The 18093-nt window shown below is 44.9% G+C and overlaps 1 protein-coding gene across 1 annotated transcript in view; it reads left to right on the top strand.

The window, feature by feature from the left end:
* SLC35A2 (solute carrier family 35 member A2) overlaps positions 1–18093 on the top strand; it is a 28727-nt gene that overhangs the window by 771 nt on the left and 9863 nt on the right. Inside the window, exons 2-4 of the mRNA XM_018559182.1 lie at positions 4230–4415; positions 5441–5592; positions 6279–6946. Of these exons, the coding sequence (XP_018414684.1) occupies positions 4230–4415; positions 5441–5592; positions 6279–6946 (1006 nt within the window). The remainder of the gene's footprint in view (positions 1–4229; positions 4416–5440; positions 5593–6278; positions 6947–18093) is intronic.

Here is an 18093-nt window from a genome sequence, read left to right as displayed (position 1 = left end):
TTACAAGGCGGGGACAGTGGCAAATGACTCTTCTGGAGGTGCTGAAGACCCTGACAGAGGCTGCAGTGCTGAAACAGAGGCAATAGGTGACATGGAGCACATGGACAGTGAGTATACTATACTGTGTCCTGCCATTGGGAATGTTTAGTAGACCTGACAGGGTTGCTTTGACCAGTGTGATATAGAGTAATGTGGGTATAAATAGATGGTTCCGGGTACTGGAAGTGGTAGGTAATGGGTACTAATGCCATGTTTAGGGCTGTACATGGGGGATGTATGTCATGGTCTTCAGATGATTAGTGTAGCGCTGATGCTGGGACTTTCCTTTGGTTACTCTGGTTCAACTAAGCAGAGAAGACATTGGGGGGGAATTTATGAAAGTGGAGCAGACAGAATCTGGAGCGGTTGCCCATAGTAACCAAGTAGCTTCTCTCTTTCATTTCAACAAACTAAAGAGAGAAGCTGATTGGTTGCTATGGGCAAGCACTCCAGATTCTGTCTGCTCCAGTTTTCATAAATTCCCCCGATACACCTTTGTTATGGGCCAAAGTGGGACTCTTGGAAGGACTGATAGTTTACAACCGTAGCGACAGAAAATATCGAAGGAGCAAGATGGGAAATGTTTTGACCAAATTGAATTCATACTGTGAATGTTGTTTTTCGTTCTGGAAACATTCATTCCAAAATTCAAATGAAGTTTGAACGACATTCCCCATCTATCTCTGATGTCATCGAATGTTCTGATGATGAGAGTTTTGGTCTGAATGTTTGTATGAAGATCTAGCAGTGTATGGCCGGCTTTGTCTGCTTTAGTAGATCTTTCCTTCTGATCTCCCTGACGCAGTCTTACTGCCACACAGTACACACATAACATACGGGGATGTATAGGGAGCACCAGAGGAACATGGGAGATGACCTCATTCATATGCTAGCCACATGCTACATTTCTCTTTCACCTGTGTAGTGTCTGAATCCGTTGTATTTAGTCAGGAGACCCTGTCACTACATCATGATGGTAAATATAAAGAGGTTTGTACAGTCGGATCATATTAACGTGGCCACCGTTCGAGTTCTGTATTGGGTCAGACTCTGGACCTGAGGGTCCGGTGTAGATGCAGGAAAGTGACTTGTATAAAGCATTGATCTCTAGGCATCTGCAACACAGTTCCATGGGTTTGGGTATCACGAGACGTAGACCAGTCCCTGGTTTGGGGTATATGCTGTCACCTTTGTTCTCAATGGTGTGAGAAGGGACAGTCCCTGGGTACCACATGCAGCAAGCTGGCATATCGATAAATTTTTAGAGATTGAGTACATTATAGACTAGTAACCTGCTGATGTGTATCCTGTCCTCCCTCAGATCTCCAGCTCCCTGTACTGTATGAATGAGGTCTGTGTTGTAGGCTTCTCTCATTCACAAGGCCTCTAGTGTTTGGGTCCTGCTGCCCCTGGCCAGGAGTGCTTCAGACATGTACAGTGTACACTTTTGTGTTCTGTACTCCACGGCCTGTACATAGGACATTGATATGTAAGGGCGTTGTTGATCATTGCAGGTATTTTGGGTGTGTATTGTCATGAGTTGAATCAGATTTATATTTGTCGTCATTTGCATTCTCCTTTTTAAGTATAGACAAACCCTTTCTCACAGTTAACACTGTCAGTGCCGACATGGAGAGAACCCATCACAAAACTTGTTGGAGATGCATGAAATCACTGACTTGGGGCAAAGAAGTACGCCAAGTCTGTTTGGAATTCATAATCTAAAATGTGGCTGTTCTGCAATGTGTGAGCACCGGGCCCATCACAGCGCTGCCAAGTCCGTGCAGCTTTATCAATAGTGTGGGAGATTACAATGAAAGGCACCAGGTTTTCTGCTGCTCATCACTCGACGCTGGCCCCTTAAATCTTAAAGGAAGTTTATCTTTTTTTTTTTGCCTCTATTTTCTTTATTATGTTTAGAAGTTAGAAAATGCCACTGTTAAAGTATTTGACATTTCCTTCTATTTTAGAAAAATGTTATATATTTATTTTTTACCCTTTTTCATCCAGCAAGTCCAAGTGTTTTACATAGCAATTGATCTTCAGTAAGTAAAACAAGTGCAGAGCCTATGGTGGGCTTTCTTGCATGCTCAGCACGCAGTGTAACACAAAGTGCCACATGTGCTAAAGTAACTATCACATGACAAAATAAAGATCTTAAATATAAAAAATCTTGCAAAAGAAGATTCTTTACATTTACCTCCCCAATGCGTGGTAAGCCCTCATTTCACTCTCTTCATGACCTATGGCCTCCATCAAAGAACTCTTTACATCGGACTTTGAATGCTGGCGTCTGTCTTCACACTCTGTGACTGCTTGTGTCAGCCCTACGTTACTATAGGACAGAGTGGTGACATAAGTCAGCTGCAGTGCACACTGGGGGACCAGGCATTTAGTACAACAAACTGTGTCTGATGTGAGGAGGTCGAGGCGCCCGGAGAGCCTTCCGCAGGTCGCGGCGCCCGAAGAGCATTCCGCAGGTCGTGGCAAAGAAGAACCCGCCACTCTTCGGGCGCCGCGGCCTTCCGCAGAATGTTGCGCCCAAAGAGCCTTGCGCAGGCCGCGGGGCCCCAAGGTTGTGAAGTGAGGAGTCTTCTTTTGCTTTTGTTATAGGACTTATTTTTCCTACATGAGTCTTTTTTAAAGAAAGCTGTACTGAGGCAATATGGAGGTAATCATAGCGATTTAGTGACCTATATACTATTGAGGCAATAACCAGGAAAAGGTTTATTACTGGCTCTGACTTCAATGTCCTGACTTAATATGTGTTAATTTAATGCAATCCTTTCAAATATATCCGTTTGCTTAGTTTTTAGTATCTTTTAGTTTTTGTTGAATAATTTGAACTCCCAGATAAAATAATCTAGAAAGAAAGACTTTGTCTGTGTCTCTGCTGGCTGCCTCTGCGGCATGCCTTGTGTTTGTTACAACACTTGATTAGAACACAATGGTTTACATTCATCAGCATATCACATGTAATCAAATACAAATTGTGTTTCCATTGACTGGGCTTTGTTTTTTTTTCCTTGAGGCCATCTTGGTAATTTGGCTTATCAGGTAAGGCAGCCGGATGGTCTAACCAGAGGACTATCGGGAGGCATTTTATATTGGTACAGACCAGTCACACTGGCTTGTCCTAAGCTTCTGATGGAAAGTCAGATAAAGACGTATAAAGATGGAGTTTCTCCAATGCCAGCATGGCGTTTATGAGAGGAAACAAACTGGGTTATAGAGAGTCATTATGGGAATGTACGTGACAGAAGTAAAACAAGAAGAAGTGAACTGTAACCTGGCTTATCACATTGTCATATAATCATCCCTTATCATTATGGTCTTATTAATGGTACTAAATATATTACAAGCTTTATATCATACATAGGTGAACAAATGTGAAATGTTTCAGGAGATGATCAGATTGCTGGAAATCGGGGTATGCTGGTGGAAAGTTAGGTTTTCTTAGTATTTCCACGTTTGCAGCCAAATTGGCACAAGAAGTACTTTATATTTGTTAAATGTTCACTTTGAAAAATAAAAAATTGGTGCTTACCTTTGTATGTGTTGAAAAACAGTAGTTGGTTTTCCCCATTCGATGTAATGTTAAGGAGGGGGCTGGGAAGCCTTGCTTACCATAATTAACCCTTTCTGTACTGTGCTGGCAGATCTTGATTATCAGTAATAAATAAAGGTGCAGTCCCAACCCTTTGTTAGGACTGTCTGTCCTAACAAAGGAGTGCAGATCCAAACACTTGGGTGGTACATTGTATCTACTATCCCTACATCTGTCCCTAAATTGCACATTACAAGTTATTTTGCCTATAGAGTATAGAGAGTATGTATAAAATAAAAAACAGGTAAGAAATTTATATTTTTTTATCATTCTTTTTATATATGCTGTGTGAATGGGAACGCATAAACGTATAGAGGGGTTTTCTCATGGGGGGGGTCTCAAATCTGACTGCAAAAGTGGAAATACACTTTAAACACAGCTGACTTCCTGTGATCCCTGAACAGAAAACGTTGAACTGTCTCCTTGTACCTAAAGTGACTTCCTGTATAGGTCAGTGAGCTGCACAGCAAAGTTCAGTAACATCAAATGTTTCAATGTATGTATGGGAATTTAGCCATGTCATTGTACATATTGTCATTTCTTTTTAATCCAGTAACCTTGTAATGGCTGTTCTCTTTGGCAGGGGTGAATCGTCGCCTCAAGTACATGAGCCTGGCTGTGTTGGTGGTACAGAATGCTTCCCTCATCCTCAGTATCCGTTATGCCCGCACCCTACCTGGGGATCGCTTCTATTCTACTACCGCCGTGGTCATGGCAGAAATTCTGAAGGGCATCACCTGCCTGATCCTCATGTTGGCCCAGAAGAGAGGTACATTGTGTGATTGTTCTGGAAATCTAGGAGGGGTGCCATGGTTAGCAGCTGACTGGCTGAAATGCCATATGCTTTTGTTTTGTATGCTGGGCTAAACAGATCCAGATAATAGAGCTAATAAAGTTGACACCTTGTGGGCTAAAATTGAAGGTCCTACAAGGTGGCTGCTGTTATTTTCCAATCCCTCTTAGTGTTGAGTCCATCCTACCTCACTGTCATTGGCTGTCACCTCACTTTTCCTGAATAGTGGGATTCTTTCTGGTAGGGAATTGGATCCAGAGGTGAGGCAAGTAGGAGGCGTTGTCAGCTTTACTGCTCTGAGTGACAGGGCTAAAGAAAGAAAGGCTTTTCACATATCCATTTCTGTAATATGATCTTTATTACAAGTCCCAATCATTCTTGTGGAGTTCTTTGTGGTACTTTGAGCGCCAATGTCATCAGGTAACAATTTTCAGGCCGCTCACATACGTAAAATGTCTAACAATAGTCGGTACCGATGCAGCCCTTGCTATACCAATCCGCTATGCCTTTTACCAGTAATAGTCCTGTAGTGTTTTGTCTTGTTTGTTCAGTCACTGGGAGAGGAAAACAAACGGTACTTCCTGGTATAGAGGAGCCCGTGACTTCACTTCTCTTATGTGACTGCACCAGAGTTTGGTGATTGGCTCAGCACTGTCACATGGGGGCAGGAAGAGAGTCCTCAGCCCTTTTTATACTCCGATTAGAGGGATATGGAGCTTACACAGGGCTTTCTTTGCTCTCTTTCAGTGGCTGATTAGAGCACCAAACAGTGAAGGGAAATAGAGAATGTGTAGATGGGGCTGGTGGCATTAAAATGAACATTCGGTTTGCCTTGCAAAGCCAAAGCTCAGAATTCACAAAGTGTTTCTATGCTTGTATACATTTCTTCATGTCCTTCCATTCCTTTCTCCTTAAATATTGCTAAGGCTTTTGCTTGCTGTATGTGCAGAAAGTAATGATTGGAATGACACAAATAGTGATGCTTTTTGTATTTCTTGCAGGCAATGTCAAGGAACTGGTTGTATATCTGTATGATGCCATCATTATTCAGTACATGGACACCCTGAAGCTGGCAGTGCCCTCCCTTATATACACTTTACAAAATAACCTTCAGTATGTGGCAATATCCAACCTTCCAGCAGCCACATTTCAGGTGAGAGTCGCCGTGTTTCTTTGGCAGACAGCGTAACAGAGAACATAGAAGTGCTCACACAGGACTGAGAGGAGTTTCCCGCCTCTTGTTCCTGCTCCTCTTTACCTCATAATCAAATGGTAACACCCCCAACGGTCCAACTGTCATTTCACAGCACTGGTTTCAATGTGATCATTTTCAGTGTTTTCTTAGGTTAGAAAATAAGGACCTTTTATAAATGTATTTAGATCATTCACAGCTGGAATGCACAGAGTATTACTCTTTTACTTGCCAAAGTATTTCTGATTTTGTACAGCCAGGATTCAGCCTTACTCCCTACTAATTGGAAAGAGGTGATGATGACACGGACTTTTATTGTCCTGCAAGCAGGCTGAAGGTGGAGAGGTGGCATAAGAAGCTGGACTGCCGAGCCAGGAAATGTTACCTGCTTGGCTGTGCATGTTAATCTTAAGACGGGCTGAGCAGCGTTACAAATCCTTTGCAGATCCTTGGTCAGATAAAGTTGTAACTATACACAGTCTAAATCATGCCTCAGTATCCGTTTATGTATTTTGACCTTTTCGAGCCAGCATGAAATACCCCAGTGCTACCCATAGTCATAGCCAGCCTAGATTTGACTTCTGTGTTATCCCATTGTCATCTTTCACCAGTTGTACCCATGTATCACTTTTTCCTCCTCTTCACAGGTTACTTATCAGCTGAAGATTCTGACCACGGCCCTGTTTTCTGTCCTCCTCCTGAGAAAGAGCTTGACACGACTCCAGTGGGGTTCCCTGGTTATCCTTTTTGCTGGGGTGGCCATCGTGCAGTCTGAGCAGTCTGGCGGAAAGGAGACATTATCAGCAACGGGACAGAACTACGTAGTGGGCCTCATCGCTGTAGGTGTATCCTGCCTATCCTCTGGCTTTGCGGGAGTTTACTTTGAACGCATCCTAAAAGGCAGCTCGGCTTCAGTGTGGCTGCGTAACGTCCAGCTTGGCATCTTTGGCACAGCTTTGGGACTTTTGGCCATGTGGCAGCAGGATGGAGGAGATATAGTTGAACGTGGCTTCTTTTATGGATACACGCCACTGGTCTGGTGCGTCATCTTCAACCAGGCCTTTGGCGGTCTTCTGGTAGCCGTGGTGGTTAAATACGCTGACAACATTCTCAAAGGCTTTGCCACATCTCTCTCCATCGTGGTCTCTACGGCAGCCTCGGTCCATCTGTTTGGATTCAGCATAGACCTACCTTTCGCCTTGGGAGCTGGCCTGGTCATAGGGGCGGTGTATTTGTACAGCCTACCAAGGACACCCGATCCTTCCATGCCTAGTATCAATCAGACTTCCTCACATAAGGAGGCCTTTTTACCAAAGTCAGTGCTCACCAAATGAAGGAATGAATTGCCATATCTAGTTCCCATCCCCCATGCCCCCTTTTTTTTTTCTTGATAAAATTAGGTGTAAGAGGTGGTGCTATGCACCCAGATGGAGAGAGGCTTCTAGAAGACCTCTCGGAGGGAAGGTCACCATGGCTGTTCCTCTAACACCTCCTACTGGTATTACAATTATGCTGCTGGGATACTGACATCTGTATGGGGTCTCTGCTCTTTAATTTCACATTTGGTGTCAGTCCTTTCTATACTAAGATATAGACTCTGAATCTGTGTATTATACATCATACCAGTATGCACATGTATATAGGCGTTTGGGTACTTTCAATATCTCTATTTGTACATAGAATGTTGGTGTTTGAAATGATTTGTACACGTGTGTATGACTGTAGCTAGTACTTCATAAGTATGCGCGTGTCTGTGTGAACTTGTTATTCCTGTAAAGAGGACCTGCACTTTTGAGCGAAAGTATCCTTCCATGAGTTTGATGCAAGTTCGGACTTTGCCCATTATGGCTACATTACATTTTAGGACATATTTCCTATGTGACAGTTTTCTCTCAGGGGAGATGAAGCTGGGCAGTACATTAAAGTAGAACTATGGGGTTCAGGGCTTTTCCCCAAAGTTCTCCTAAGGGTAACGGGAGGACACAAACTAGCGTCCTCCCGTCACCCAAAGCTCAGTATACCGCGAGCTACAGCTCACGGTATACTGAGACGCAGCAGCCGGGACGGATCCCGACATTACTGTCTGGATCCACCCAGCTGCGTGACTGACAGCTGGCTCTGCCTATCTAGAGGCAGAGCCAGCTGTACCCTCCCCCGTCCGTTCCACCAGTCAGCGCTGGCGGATCGGAGCAGGGAGGGGGGGGGATCCCCTCCGATCAGTAACAGTCACGGCTCTCTCCAGGGACAGAATCGAGAAGTGAGTGAACGCTGGTATGTGCGTTGTTCGCTCACCTCCCGATCTACTGAGCCGACCTGTGACAGTTTCATTGTCACAGGTCGGCTAGAACTATGAGGCTGAGTGATTTTCACTCGCCTTATAATTCTCCTTTTAAAGAGTGTTCATAGTTCTAAAAACAAAAAGTGTATTAGAAAATGTCACAACTTGTATAAACCTGACAGACTGATACTTTCAAAAGTAAAATGTCCTTTGTAAGTGGACCCATCACAGTCGACTAGTGCTGGCTGCCATTTTGCTATCTGTAATGATGTTTGGTCTGTCGATGACTTAAGGCACTGGGCTCTGTTGCTTGTTCTTGGTCACTTGACAGACAAAGCGGTGAATCAGCTTCCAAAGTGGCTCCCCCCGCTGAGTCCAGACTTCTGATCCACTTTAAATCCGTTTTACACATGGTTATGTGTACTTAAATTGATATATTCCTGTATATTCACAGGTGCATACAGTTCCTAATCGGGGACTTTCCTGCTAGTGCCTAAATAATACTTGGGGTGCACATTTTTTATTGATTACACCCCATTCCTTCACATCCCCCTCAAACAATGTATTCTAACCACTGACGCAGCATATTTGCTGAATGTGTTACATTTACAAATCTTTTGTTACATTCTTTGTCAAGTTCCTCTGTCCCAAGGGTCACCCACCAAAGATTAATATTGCAGTTGTGAGTGGGTGCTGCTGGCCTGAATCACTCCATAAGGCCCCTTTCACACGGGCTGATCAGGAGAGGATCTATGCACGGGTCCCCTCCTGATCACAGCAGTACGGAGCGCAAGCACCGCTGTAACATCCATGTCCGTACAGTTTGTAAACTGCATTTGCCGGACCCCATGCCAGTCTTTGGGGAATCGGATGCGTCAGATTACCCCCAATTCAGCAGGATCAGGTCTGGCAAAACGGAACACAGTTTTTCTCCGATCCCGGTCGGAGGCGGGGGTAACCGGCTGCCCATACACTTGCATTGGGCGTGTGAAAGGGGCCTTCTTCTATCACACGTCTAGCCAGTTGTGATATCTCCGTTCTGGTGTTCCCGATTCTACCGTCACCATGAAAACACCATCAGGGAGGGCAGGGGCACATTTGAATGGCCAGAGCTGCTGGGTAGACCTCTCCTCAGTAGTCCTTAGAGGTAAATAAAGCTGCTGATGATAAAATGCTCCAGTGTTCACCCAGAACTAAAGAATTAGCCTTGGTTTGGTAATCCCCTTTGATATGAATGTATGGCAGTATACACAGCTTGACTCTTTATACAAGATATATATAAACCCGATTGGTGGTGGAGAACTGTATACAGTGACTGTAAGGAGCGCTATGATTGGTTGTGATTGGGCAGTGCACGTTTGCTGTCTGGTGAGGATCTAACTTTAATGAATTAATCATTGATTATTATACACGTTGGTCATTGGCAAGACTGAAGTATTGATTGTTAAGTAGGAATGTACATGGCCATTGACTGGCTATTGAGAATTCTTTGTAGAGTTTTTGTATTCATTTGGGCTGCTTGGTTATTAATCAAGGACGGGGCCAATGGTGTGTCTTGGTTGCACTAGCTGTTCATTGGTTACTCAAACTATGCATGTGCTGTTGATTGGTTGTTCAGTCAGTCTATCTATGTGCTTGTTATGTCACCTAGAGACTTTTTTCCTTTTGTATTGGAAGATAGGAAAAGGAACACTTTCTGCCTCGTACCCATTCTTTGAGCGATCTTGCCAAGATAGGTGCCCGTCTGCTCATTGTTTTTGCTGAGATGGCCGCTGGTTGGATCACATGTACATACTGTGATTGAGCAGTATAAAGTAGGGCTGCAGCTAACAAGGATTTTCATAATTAGTTGCCTGATTTATTTTTTGCGATTAATCGATTGGTTGCATTAAAAAAAAAAAAAAAATATCTCTCTCTCTCTCTCCCTCTCTCTCTTCCTCTCTCTCTCTCTCTTCCTCTCTCTCTCTCTCTTCCTCTCTCTCTCTCTCTTCCTCTCTCTCTCTCTCTTCCTCTCTCTCTCTCTCTTCCTCTCTCTCTCTCTCTTCCTCTCTCTCTCTCTCTTCCTCTCTCTCTCTCTCTTCCTCTCTCTCTCTCTCTTCCTCTCTCTCTCTCTCTTCCTCTCTCTCTCTCTCTTCCTCTCTCTCTCTCTCTTCCTCTCTCTCTCTCTCTTCCTCTCTCTCTCTCTCTTCCTCTCTCTCTCTCTCTTCCTCTCTCTCTCTCTCTTCCTCTCTCTCTCTCTCTTCCTCTCTCTCTCTCTCTTCCTCTCTCTCTCTCTCTTCCTCTCTCTCTCTCTCTTCCTCTCTCTCTCTCTCTTCCTCTCTCTCTCTCTCTTCCTCTCTCTCTCTCTCTTCCTCTCTCTCTCTCTCTTCCTCTCTCTCTCTCTCTTCCTCTCTCTCTCTCTCTTCCTCTCTCTCTCTCTCTTCCTCTCTCTCTCTCTCTTCCTCTCTCTCTCTCTCTTCCTCTCTCTCTCTCTCTTCCTCTCTCTCTCTCTCTTCCTCTCTCTCTCTCTCTTCCTCTCTCTCTCTCTTCCTCTCCCCCTCTTACTCTCCCCCTCTTCCTCTCTCCCTCTTCCTCTCTCCCTCTTCCTCTCTCTCCTAGCATGGCTTGTATGTTTACCTTTAAAGGGACCGCTGCCACTGCTGACATCATCCCCCTTGCTTCACTACATCTTCAGTCACTGACCTAGAACCTGTATGTGCATAATAGATATGCTTTCACTTACTTCTCTGGCTGCATGCCTATTCTGCTTCAGTGACTTTCTAGGAGGGATGATGGCAACCACATAGTGTGCACCTTAAAATAAAAAGCAGTGGCAGCACCCACATTTCTGCGCTGACAGGTTCCCTGTTGGTTGTTTTCTTTGAATTGTATATTTTGTTGCAGCTAGGAAAAGACGATTGGGATAGCGTTAGTAGAGTTGGTCGCAATGGTGGGCGGGGCTCTGAATGGTGTAGTGTTTGGGTACAGGGAAGCCTTTAACATTTATTTTTTTGCCTCTTTCTGCCTGATACCCACTAATATTCCCATCATGTGACGAGCCCCTCCCACCCGCCTCTCTGCTCTGTTCTGCATGTCCTCTTTTTTTCATTTTTGTTCTTGTGCTAAACATTTAACTGTTCAAATGTAAAATAAAACAATTTGTATTTATTACCATTTTTTCCTTTCTTTATTGTCCAAGTTTTTATTACTGACGCAGCGCTGACTAACCTGACCTCCCCTGTCCTCCTCCACCCATGGGAAGAAGGGCTGAAGTGCATGTCCGGGAGAACGTTTGTATAGCCTGAAAGATAACTAGAAGGAGAATGACAATCTGCTAATACCTGGTGTGACATAGAACACATGAAAGGGATTTATCAGGCCGGAGTCACTTGTACTTTGCTTGTCACTTTTCTCAGAGGTTTAGGGCCAGTTCACAACATGAATTTAAAGAACGCATGTCTATTATAGAGAAAGTAATGTGCTGCCAGGATTGTGACGTGTACTTTAAGTCAGGGCTGAACAAACTCCACGCGAGTGCTTCCTACTGCTGCTGCCTGACGTTTGAGGTTTACTAGAGCTGCTGCCTGTCAATAGAGCTGGCTCTTAAACAAATCCTGCTGGCTTCTGAAGTGGACAGACTGGCTCCAGAACTCCATATTTATTTGTCCATGTTATGCCACCATGACAGATATAGGTGGTTAGGTTGAGAGGCTGGGGCTAATGTCACATGGTTACTTTCAGTGCAGCATCCGGCAGGACATGCTACTGAATATATCCTATAGCATTTGAATAGTTTGCAATTACGATGGGAGGATGTGCTTAAAGAAGAACTCCAGGGATTTTAAACACTGTCCCTTGCATTGGGGCTACCCCTCTGCTGCATGGGTTAAGTGCTTATTTATCTTCAGTCCTGCGTCAGTCAGCACTCGCTGTTCTCTCCCTCCGCTCTGGAATGTCCCCTGGCATACTCATGCCCAAGGCAAGCCAATGGAATTGCGTTAGGCATGATGATGTCAGCGGTCCTTAGACCACCGGAGCCCAGGGGAGAAGAGACTGCAGGGACCGGTCTCGCCGCCCAGTGGAATTGAGGATCAGGTGAGTATACCTGCTTTATTCCATTCCCTAGGGAAAAAAAAACCCATACCCCTAGGCAGCTTCATTCATAGATTCCCCCTCAGCTGCACTGGGACAATAAAACCTGACAATCTGCTTCCTCTTCAGTGGTAAATCTGTTTGTCTGCTGCCCAGGATTACAAGCACAGAGGTCACAAATATGCAACAGAAAAACTGTCCCATAGACTTTGCTAAATCAAAGGCAGACTCATTTCAGTCAACAGTTGTCACTAACCTGCTTGATAAATGTCTCTCATTGAATTCATCATTCCTGGAACAAACAAGTACAGTGTCTACATAAACAGCATTGTATGTGCTAGGGATGCACCGATACCGGTTTTTGTCGGTATTGAGTCCCGATATTTTTATTGGGGTTTTTTTTGGTACTCGCTGCTACAGAGTATTGGTGCCGTGTGCCCCAATTATTAGGAAGTCGGGAAGCAGCCCAGCTTCCTGATTGCCTGTTTTTTAGCGAAAGAACACCGGCTTCACTTGCCAAGGCTGCCTGATCAGGAGACTGGGCCGCAGGTCATGAGGTGCCGTCTGGCTTCCTGATTGGCTAGGAAGTCAGCTTCACTTGTTGCTAGGCAGCATAGTTTCCTGACCGATCAGCAAGCCGGCTACCTGCTCCTTCAGCACTGTCGGTCAGAGGGAGATTTCTCTCTGACCGGAAGTTCTGGTATCGGAGGTAAGTATCAGAGCATTTGGGCGAGTATGATTTCTTGCCCAAATACTGGTATCGGTGCATCCCTAGTATTTGCCACATAATGACAGGTACACTTTAAGAATGGAAAAGGTTTTAATATATTGAGTGCTGAATTGTCCTGTAGATGGCTCCCAAGTTACATTTTCATACTATGAGCACACAGTTAGGTCTTCAATAAAGTGTGAGCAGTCCTCTTTATTACTGCCATCCACTGCAAGCTAAAGTGCTTAGTTGCCCTGGGTAACCGCAGACAGTCCCACTTTGTGCTAGAAATCAAGCCATTGGCATTCGATTAAAAAAAATCACTTTATGCCAAGACATCTCTACTGCACAGAATTGGTATATATGTTAGCATACAGTACACTACACTAATGCCACATGTACAGTAATTGGCATTTAGCAGACACCATGCATATCTAAACTAATGCACACAGCTTTACCCCAAGGCCTAATGCACACTAGCAGGCTGTGTTTAAGCCCAACAGAAGTTATCTGGGCTTAAGCTGGCCATACACCTATAGATTATTTGCAGATGTTCTATGGTCAGATGGAAAAAGTGAAACAGATTCCTCCATCTATGCTAAACTGTGTGGATGGAGGAATCTCCCACTGGGGCAAGCTTCAGTGTCTTGCTAGTCGGCCCCGTTGGCTGTCAAAATACCTGAACAAAGCCTGCATCCAATCATTTGACAGCCAGCGGGGGCCGACTAGCAAGTTACTGAAGCTTGGCCAGTGGGAGATTCCTCCATCCACACAGTTTAGCGTAGATGAAGGAATCTGTTGCACTTTTTCTGGCCATAGAAACTCTGCAGAAAACCTATAGGTGTATGGCCAGCCTTAGTCACATGCGTTTAGCTGCATAAAACTGGGCGAGTTGGACCTGACAGGCAGTAATTTCTATTTTGGGTAAACTGACCTAGACTGAAGGCACCTAGATGCTGCTGGACGTCTATGTGTGCATTCAGTCATAGAAATGCATGACATGAGTCCAGGCGCGTTTAGAAATAAGCTCCAAATGCACCTGCCTCAGCGTTTTGGTACGTGTAGTGTACATGAGGCCTAAATGTGAACAGCTGAAGCCCATAAGAAGTCCCTTGCTGGTGTGACCAGGAACACAAAAAGTAACTACAAACTTTACATAGAAAAAAAGGGTTTTAAAAACAAGACAATGTGATTTGCATATTCATGTCCAGCTGCTCAAACAAGAAAACCTCAATTCCCTTTATGGTTTACTGGTGACCATTGCAGGAGGATACTACAGCTCATGAAAATAAGATCTTATAGTTTTCACTATTTGGATAAAATATAGCTCTGCCTTTAAAATGCAAACTTAAAAGGAGAAGTATGAGGTGAGTGCTTTTCACTCACCTCATAGTTCTAGCCGACCTGTGACAATGAGACTGTCACAGGTCGGCTCAGTAGATCGGGAGGTGAGAGAACACATACCGGGTTCGCTCCCTTCTCGATCCTGTCACGGCTCCCCGCTGTGACAGGGATGGGGCTGGATTCCCCCCTCCCCGCTCCGATCCACCAGCGCTGACTGGCGGATCGGACGGGGGAGGGGGCGGGTACAGCTGGCTCTGCCTCTAGATAGACAGAGCCAGCTGTCAGTCATGCAGCTGGGCGGATCCAGACATAATTGTCGGGATCCGCTTCAGCGTCTCAGTATACCATGAGCTAAAACTTGCGGTATACTGAGCCTAGGGTGACGGGAGGACGCTAGTTTGTGTCCTCCCGTTACCCTAAGGAGAACTATGGGGAAAAGCCTTAACCCCATAGTTCTCCTTTAAAGAACACAATCCATCATGCTAAGAAACAATAACCACAGTTTTCGTTTGGTTTGGTTGGCAAAGAAAGAAACGACGAATAACACACCTCGGTGAGCTCTGAAGACCCGCCTGCCACAGCAAGGGGTGTAGCCTTACCCAACACAGGGCGCACCTTGATTTGATCTGCGACTAAACGTGCCCATACACCTTGCGATTATCGTATGAAAAACGATTGCGATCATCGGCCAGTTGATGGGAAGTGCACGATTGCAATTACTGCGCAACTCTCCAAATTTTGTTGAATTTGGACAAAAAAAAACAACTTTTGTTGAAACGGACCAAAATCCATGGATTGGTGGTGTTTTCATACGGCGCAAAAAAACATGAACACTGCCCATGTGCAAACGAAGATCCGTTCTGTAGATGAAGTTCGGCCAGTTAGTATTGCTAACGAGCGATAATCGCAATCTACATTGGTCTGTGCATGATGGGGGGATTTGATCGGAAGTTGAACGGGGGTTCGATGACGGAACAAAAGAAATGAAACGATAATCGCAAGGTGTATGGTCAGCTTTAAGGTGCCCATACACTGCACGATTATCGTATGCGATCGGGTTTTCGTACGATAATCGAGCAGTGTGAACGGAGACGTGCGACCGTTTCTACTGTACGGTCGCACGTCTTCCGTCGAACCAGCATATTCGAAAACCAGCCGGGAATCGTACGATTCTCGGCTGGTTAGAACGGTGCTCGGAAGACAAATGCCGAACGGGCCGGTGTGCGCACGCGCACACTGCCCGTTCAGCATTGCGGTCATCGGGGGCGGGCTTGCGATGATCGAGAGTGCGATCTGCCTGTCCAAGATGGGCAGATCGTACGTTTTTTTTAATCCCTTTACAACCATGGCAAGACTAAAGTCTTGCCATGGTTGTAGAGTGTATGGCCACCTTTACACTTCAGTGATGGGACGTCTGGGACTCACATTGATAGCAAAGTAACACCGACAGGCCATCCACTGATATTATGTAAACTGACTTCATATCGCCTTTGGCTAAAGCTTCTTATAATATGTACTATTGTAACATTCACCAGTGTGTGCGAATTGTTATCACTAGTATGCTAATCCACATGTTTATATTGCACTTTGTCCGATTACTCCTCGGTGACATTAATCTGCATAGACAACAATAGTCATATGCTCTCTCTCACAGAGTCCTGATTGGCCTGCTCTGTCTGTAGACCACTCCCTCAGGGATCACATGGCTTACATTCCAGCCTTTGTTTATCAATAAGAAAACCCAAACATCTTTTATTTTGGCAACTTCCCAAAACATTTGTGAATGTTAACTAACACTCGTGCAGAAAGCATTTGGGTTTTGGTGGTCTGATAGAGAATATCTGCAACAGAAAGAGAACTACACACAGGAGCAAATTGTATGAGTACTTGTGTTTCTCCTTCCTTGTTAATGCAGCAGAGGGGAACAATATGGCGGGATACAGGTATGGTAACGTACTGGAAGTGGTGACTGTGGTATCATTCTGTCATTTACCTATGATTGTTATCCAGACATATGACAATGTGGTATCTTCACCGTATGAGGGTCACGTTCTCATACCTGCCTGTCGCTTGTAGTTTATTCTGTACTTGCTGGTATGTTTATCACATATATGAAATGTGTAATATCACATAATGTCTGCTCTGAGCTCTACATTTTCATTCATGTGGAAGGCAGTGTCGCCTCTATGCTGCTGTAAACCTTATAGGATGAAGGCCGTGCACAGCTTAGTTTGAGCACTGCTGGCAATTTGTAGAAAACCTCAGTGTGCAGAACTCCTTTCCAATGGAGAAAGGAGGAGTCACATACAGGACCACAGTACGTCGGGTTGCATTCAGCTATGGACCAATGACTCACTGTTCTTCTTTAGTTAGGTTTGCCCCTCTAATAGATGTGTGTGACCACCTCATCTCAGCACATAAGTAGCCATTATCACTTTAGAGAGAGGGTCCCTTTAACATTATATTACATTCTTGTGTCACTGTTATCTCTTAATATGGCTGAAATAACTGAGTTCATAAATGTATAAACAGATTCAATCAGAATATTTAAAAACATGTAGATATTAATGCATTTGTTGGGGTTACACTTATTATACCCCATGGTTCCCCTCCTCCCCCCTGACAAGTCTCATACTTTTATTCCCAATCCAAGTCTTTGCTGTGCACCACCCAGTCTCTTCAGAATCTTCATTGTCAGGTCTCACGTATGTATGCCACAAATTCCATTCCGTTCAGTTCTATTGAGAATTAATACTCCAATGAAGGGGCACAGAAAAGGTCTGGTCACACTCTACAGCAGGGGAAGCCAAACTTCAACACTCCAGCTTTGGGGAAGCTGCAAATCCCATCATGCACCTGACCCTGGGAGCCATGCCTGCGGCTGTCAGTCTTACAATGACTCATGGGACTTGTAGTATCACAGCAGCTGGAGGGCCAGAGTTTGGATACCCTGAGGCGTATTGTTGAGTTCCTTAGCCAAGTGCTAAATAGCTGTTCTGCAGCACTTCAGTTCGCTGCAGCAGCTTCACTGAACACTTCGGCTGCACAGTGCTAAGGAAAATGGCGGAGGATAATATTTTTGACTAATAAATACAATTTTCTAATAAATATTTAGTGTGCTTGTCCAAAAAAAAGAATTAAATCGCAGGCTCCCATACTGAATTGATTTCCTCCATAAGGGTTCAGGCACCTTTCTCCAGTGCTGCCAGGTGTGCCCACAGTTACAATGGCCACTTGTGCTCTGTCCCCACTTTCTCTGTCACACTCAGCGCTCTGCATACACATTCACTTCTGCTGCGAGTGCCAAGTTAGCAGTGTTGAACGCTGACTTGCAGCACAGCGTTCAGCGGTGGTTTGCCAACTCAGCACTTGCAGCGGCTGAGCAACTGAATACGCCTCAGGTCTACCCGTTCCAGACACAAAAAAATGGAATAAACATGCTTTGAGTGCAATCATTGTATTTAGGTCATACTATACAAAATGGAGGCTGGCTGTATGTGAGGGGGGACAACTGAGAGCTAGTGGCAGAATCCTGAGGTTATATGTAACAGGTGCAGGAGGTAGGTCTCACCTGTGGGGCCTGAGAGAACTTGAGCAAATTTCAGTTGTTTGCTGTATTCAATGTGTGAAAGTTGTACGTGAAGATACCTGCTGTAACAAACTTGTGTATATGAGGTGAGGCCTAGCTGGAATCTAGCACAAATGTGAGGCCTCAGTAAGACACCACAGGGTGTGGAGGCCCAGTGACTAACTGGAAATGCTGGAACTTGTACCGGGGATCTTGGTTCTTCTTACCAGGACTAGATATGTCTCTGTATAGATCAATGTGAGGAATGAGCCGAGTCAGCAGTAAGTGACACAGGTCCTGATAAAAGTCCAAAGTCTCAGGAGAGTCAATGCCTGCAGCCCTGCCTTTACCTCATCACCAGCTTGTTCCATGACATGAGGAAACCCTGATAATAGGTGTAGTGACAGTCTCAGTGACAAGTATCGGGTGGTGACAGTGCGGTGCAGATGTTAGAAAGCTAGTCTGGTTCAGGATAGTCATTATTATGTCACA

Source organism: Nanorana parkeri, unplaced genomic scaffold (genome assembly GCF_000935625.1).
Source record: "Nanorana parkeri isolate BGI_ZX_2015 unplaced genomic scaffold, ASM93562v1 scaffold380, whole genome shotgun sequence".
NCBI classification, from domain to species: domain Eukaryota; kingdom Metazoa; phylum Chordata; class Amphibia; order Anura; family Dicroglossidae; genus Nanorana; species Nanorana parkeri.
This window is presented reverse-complemented; position numbering and strand designations above follow the sequence as displayed.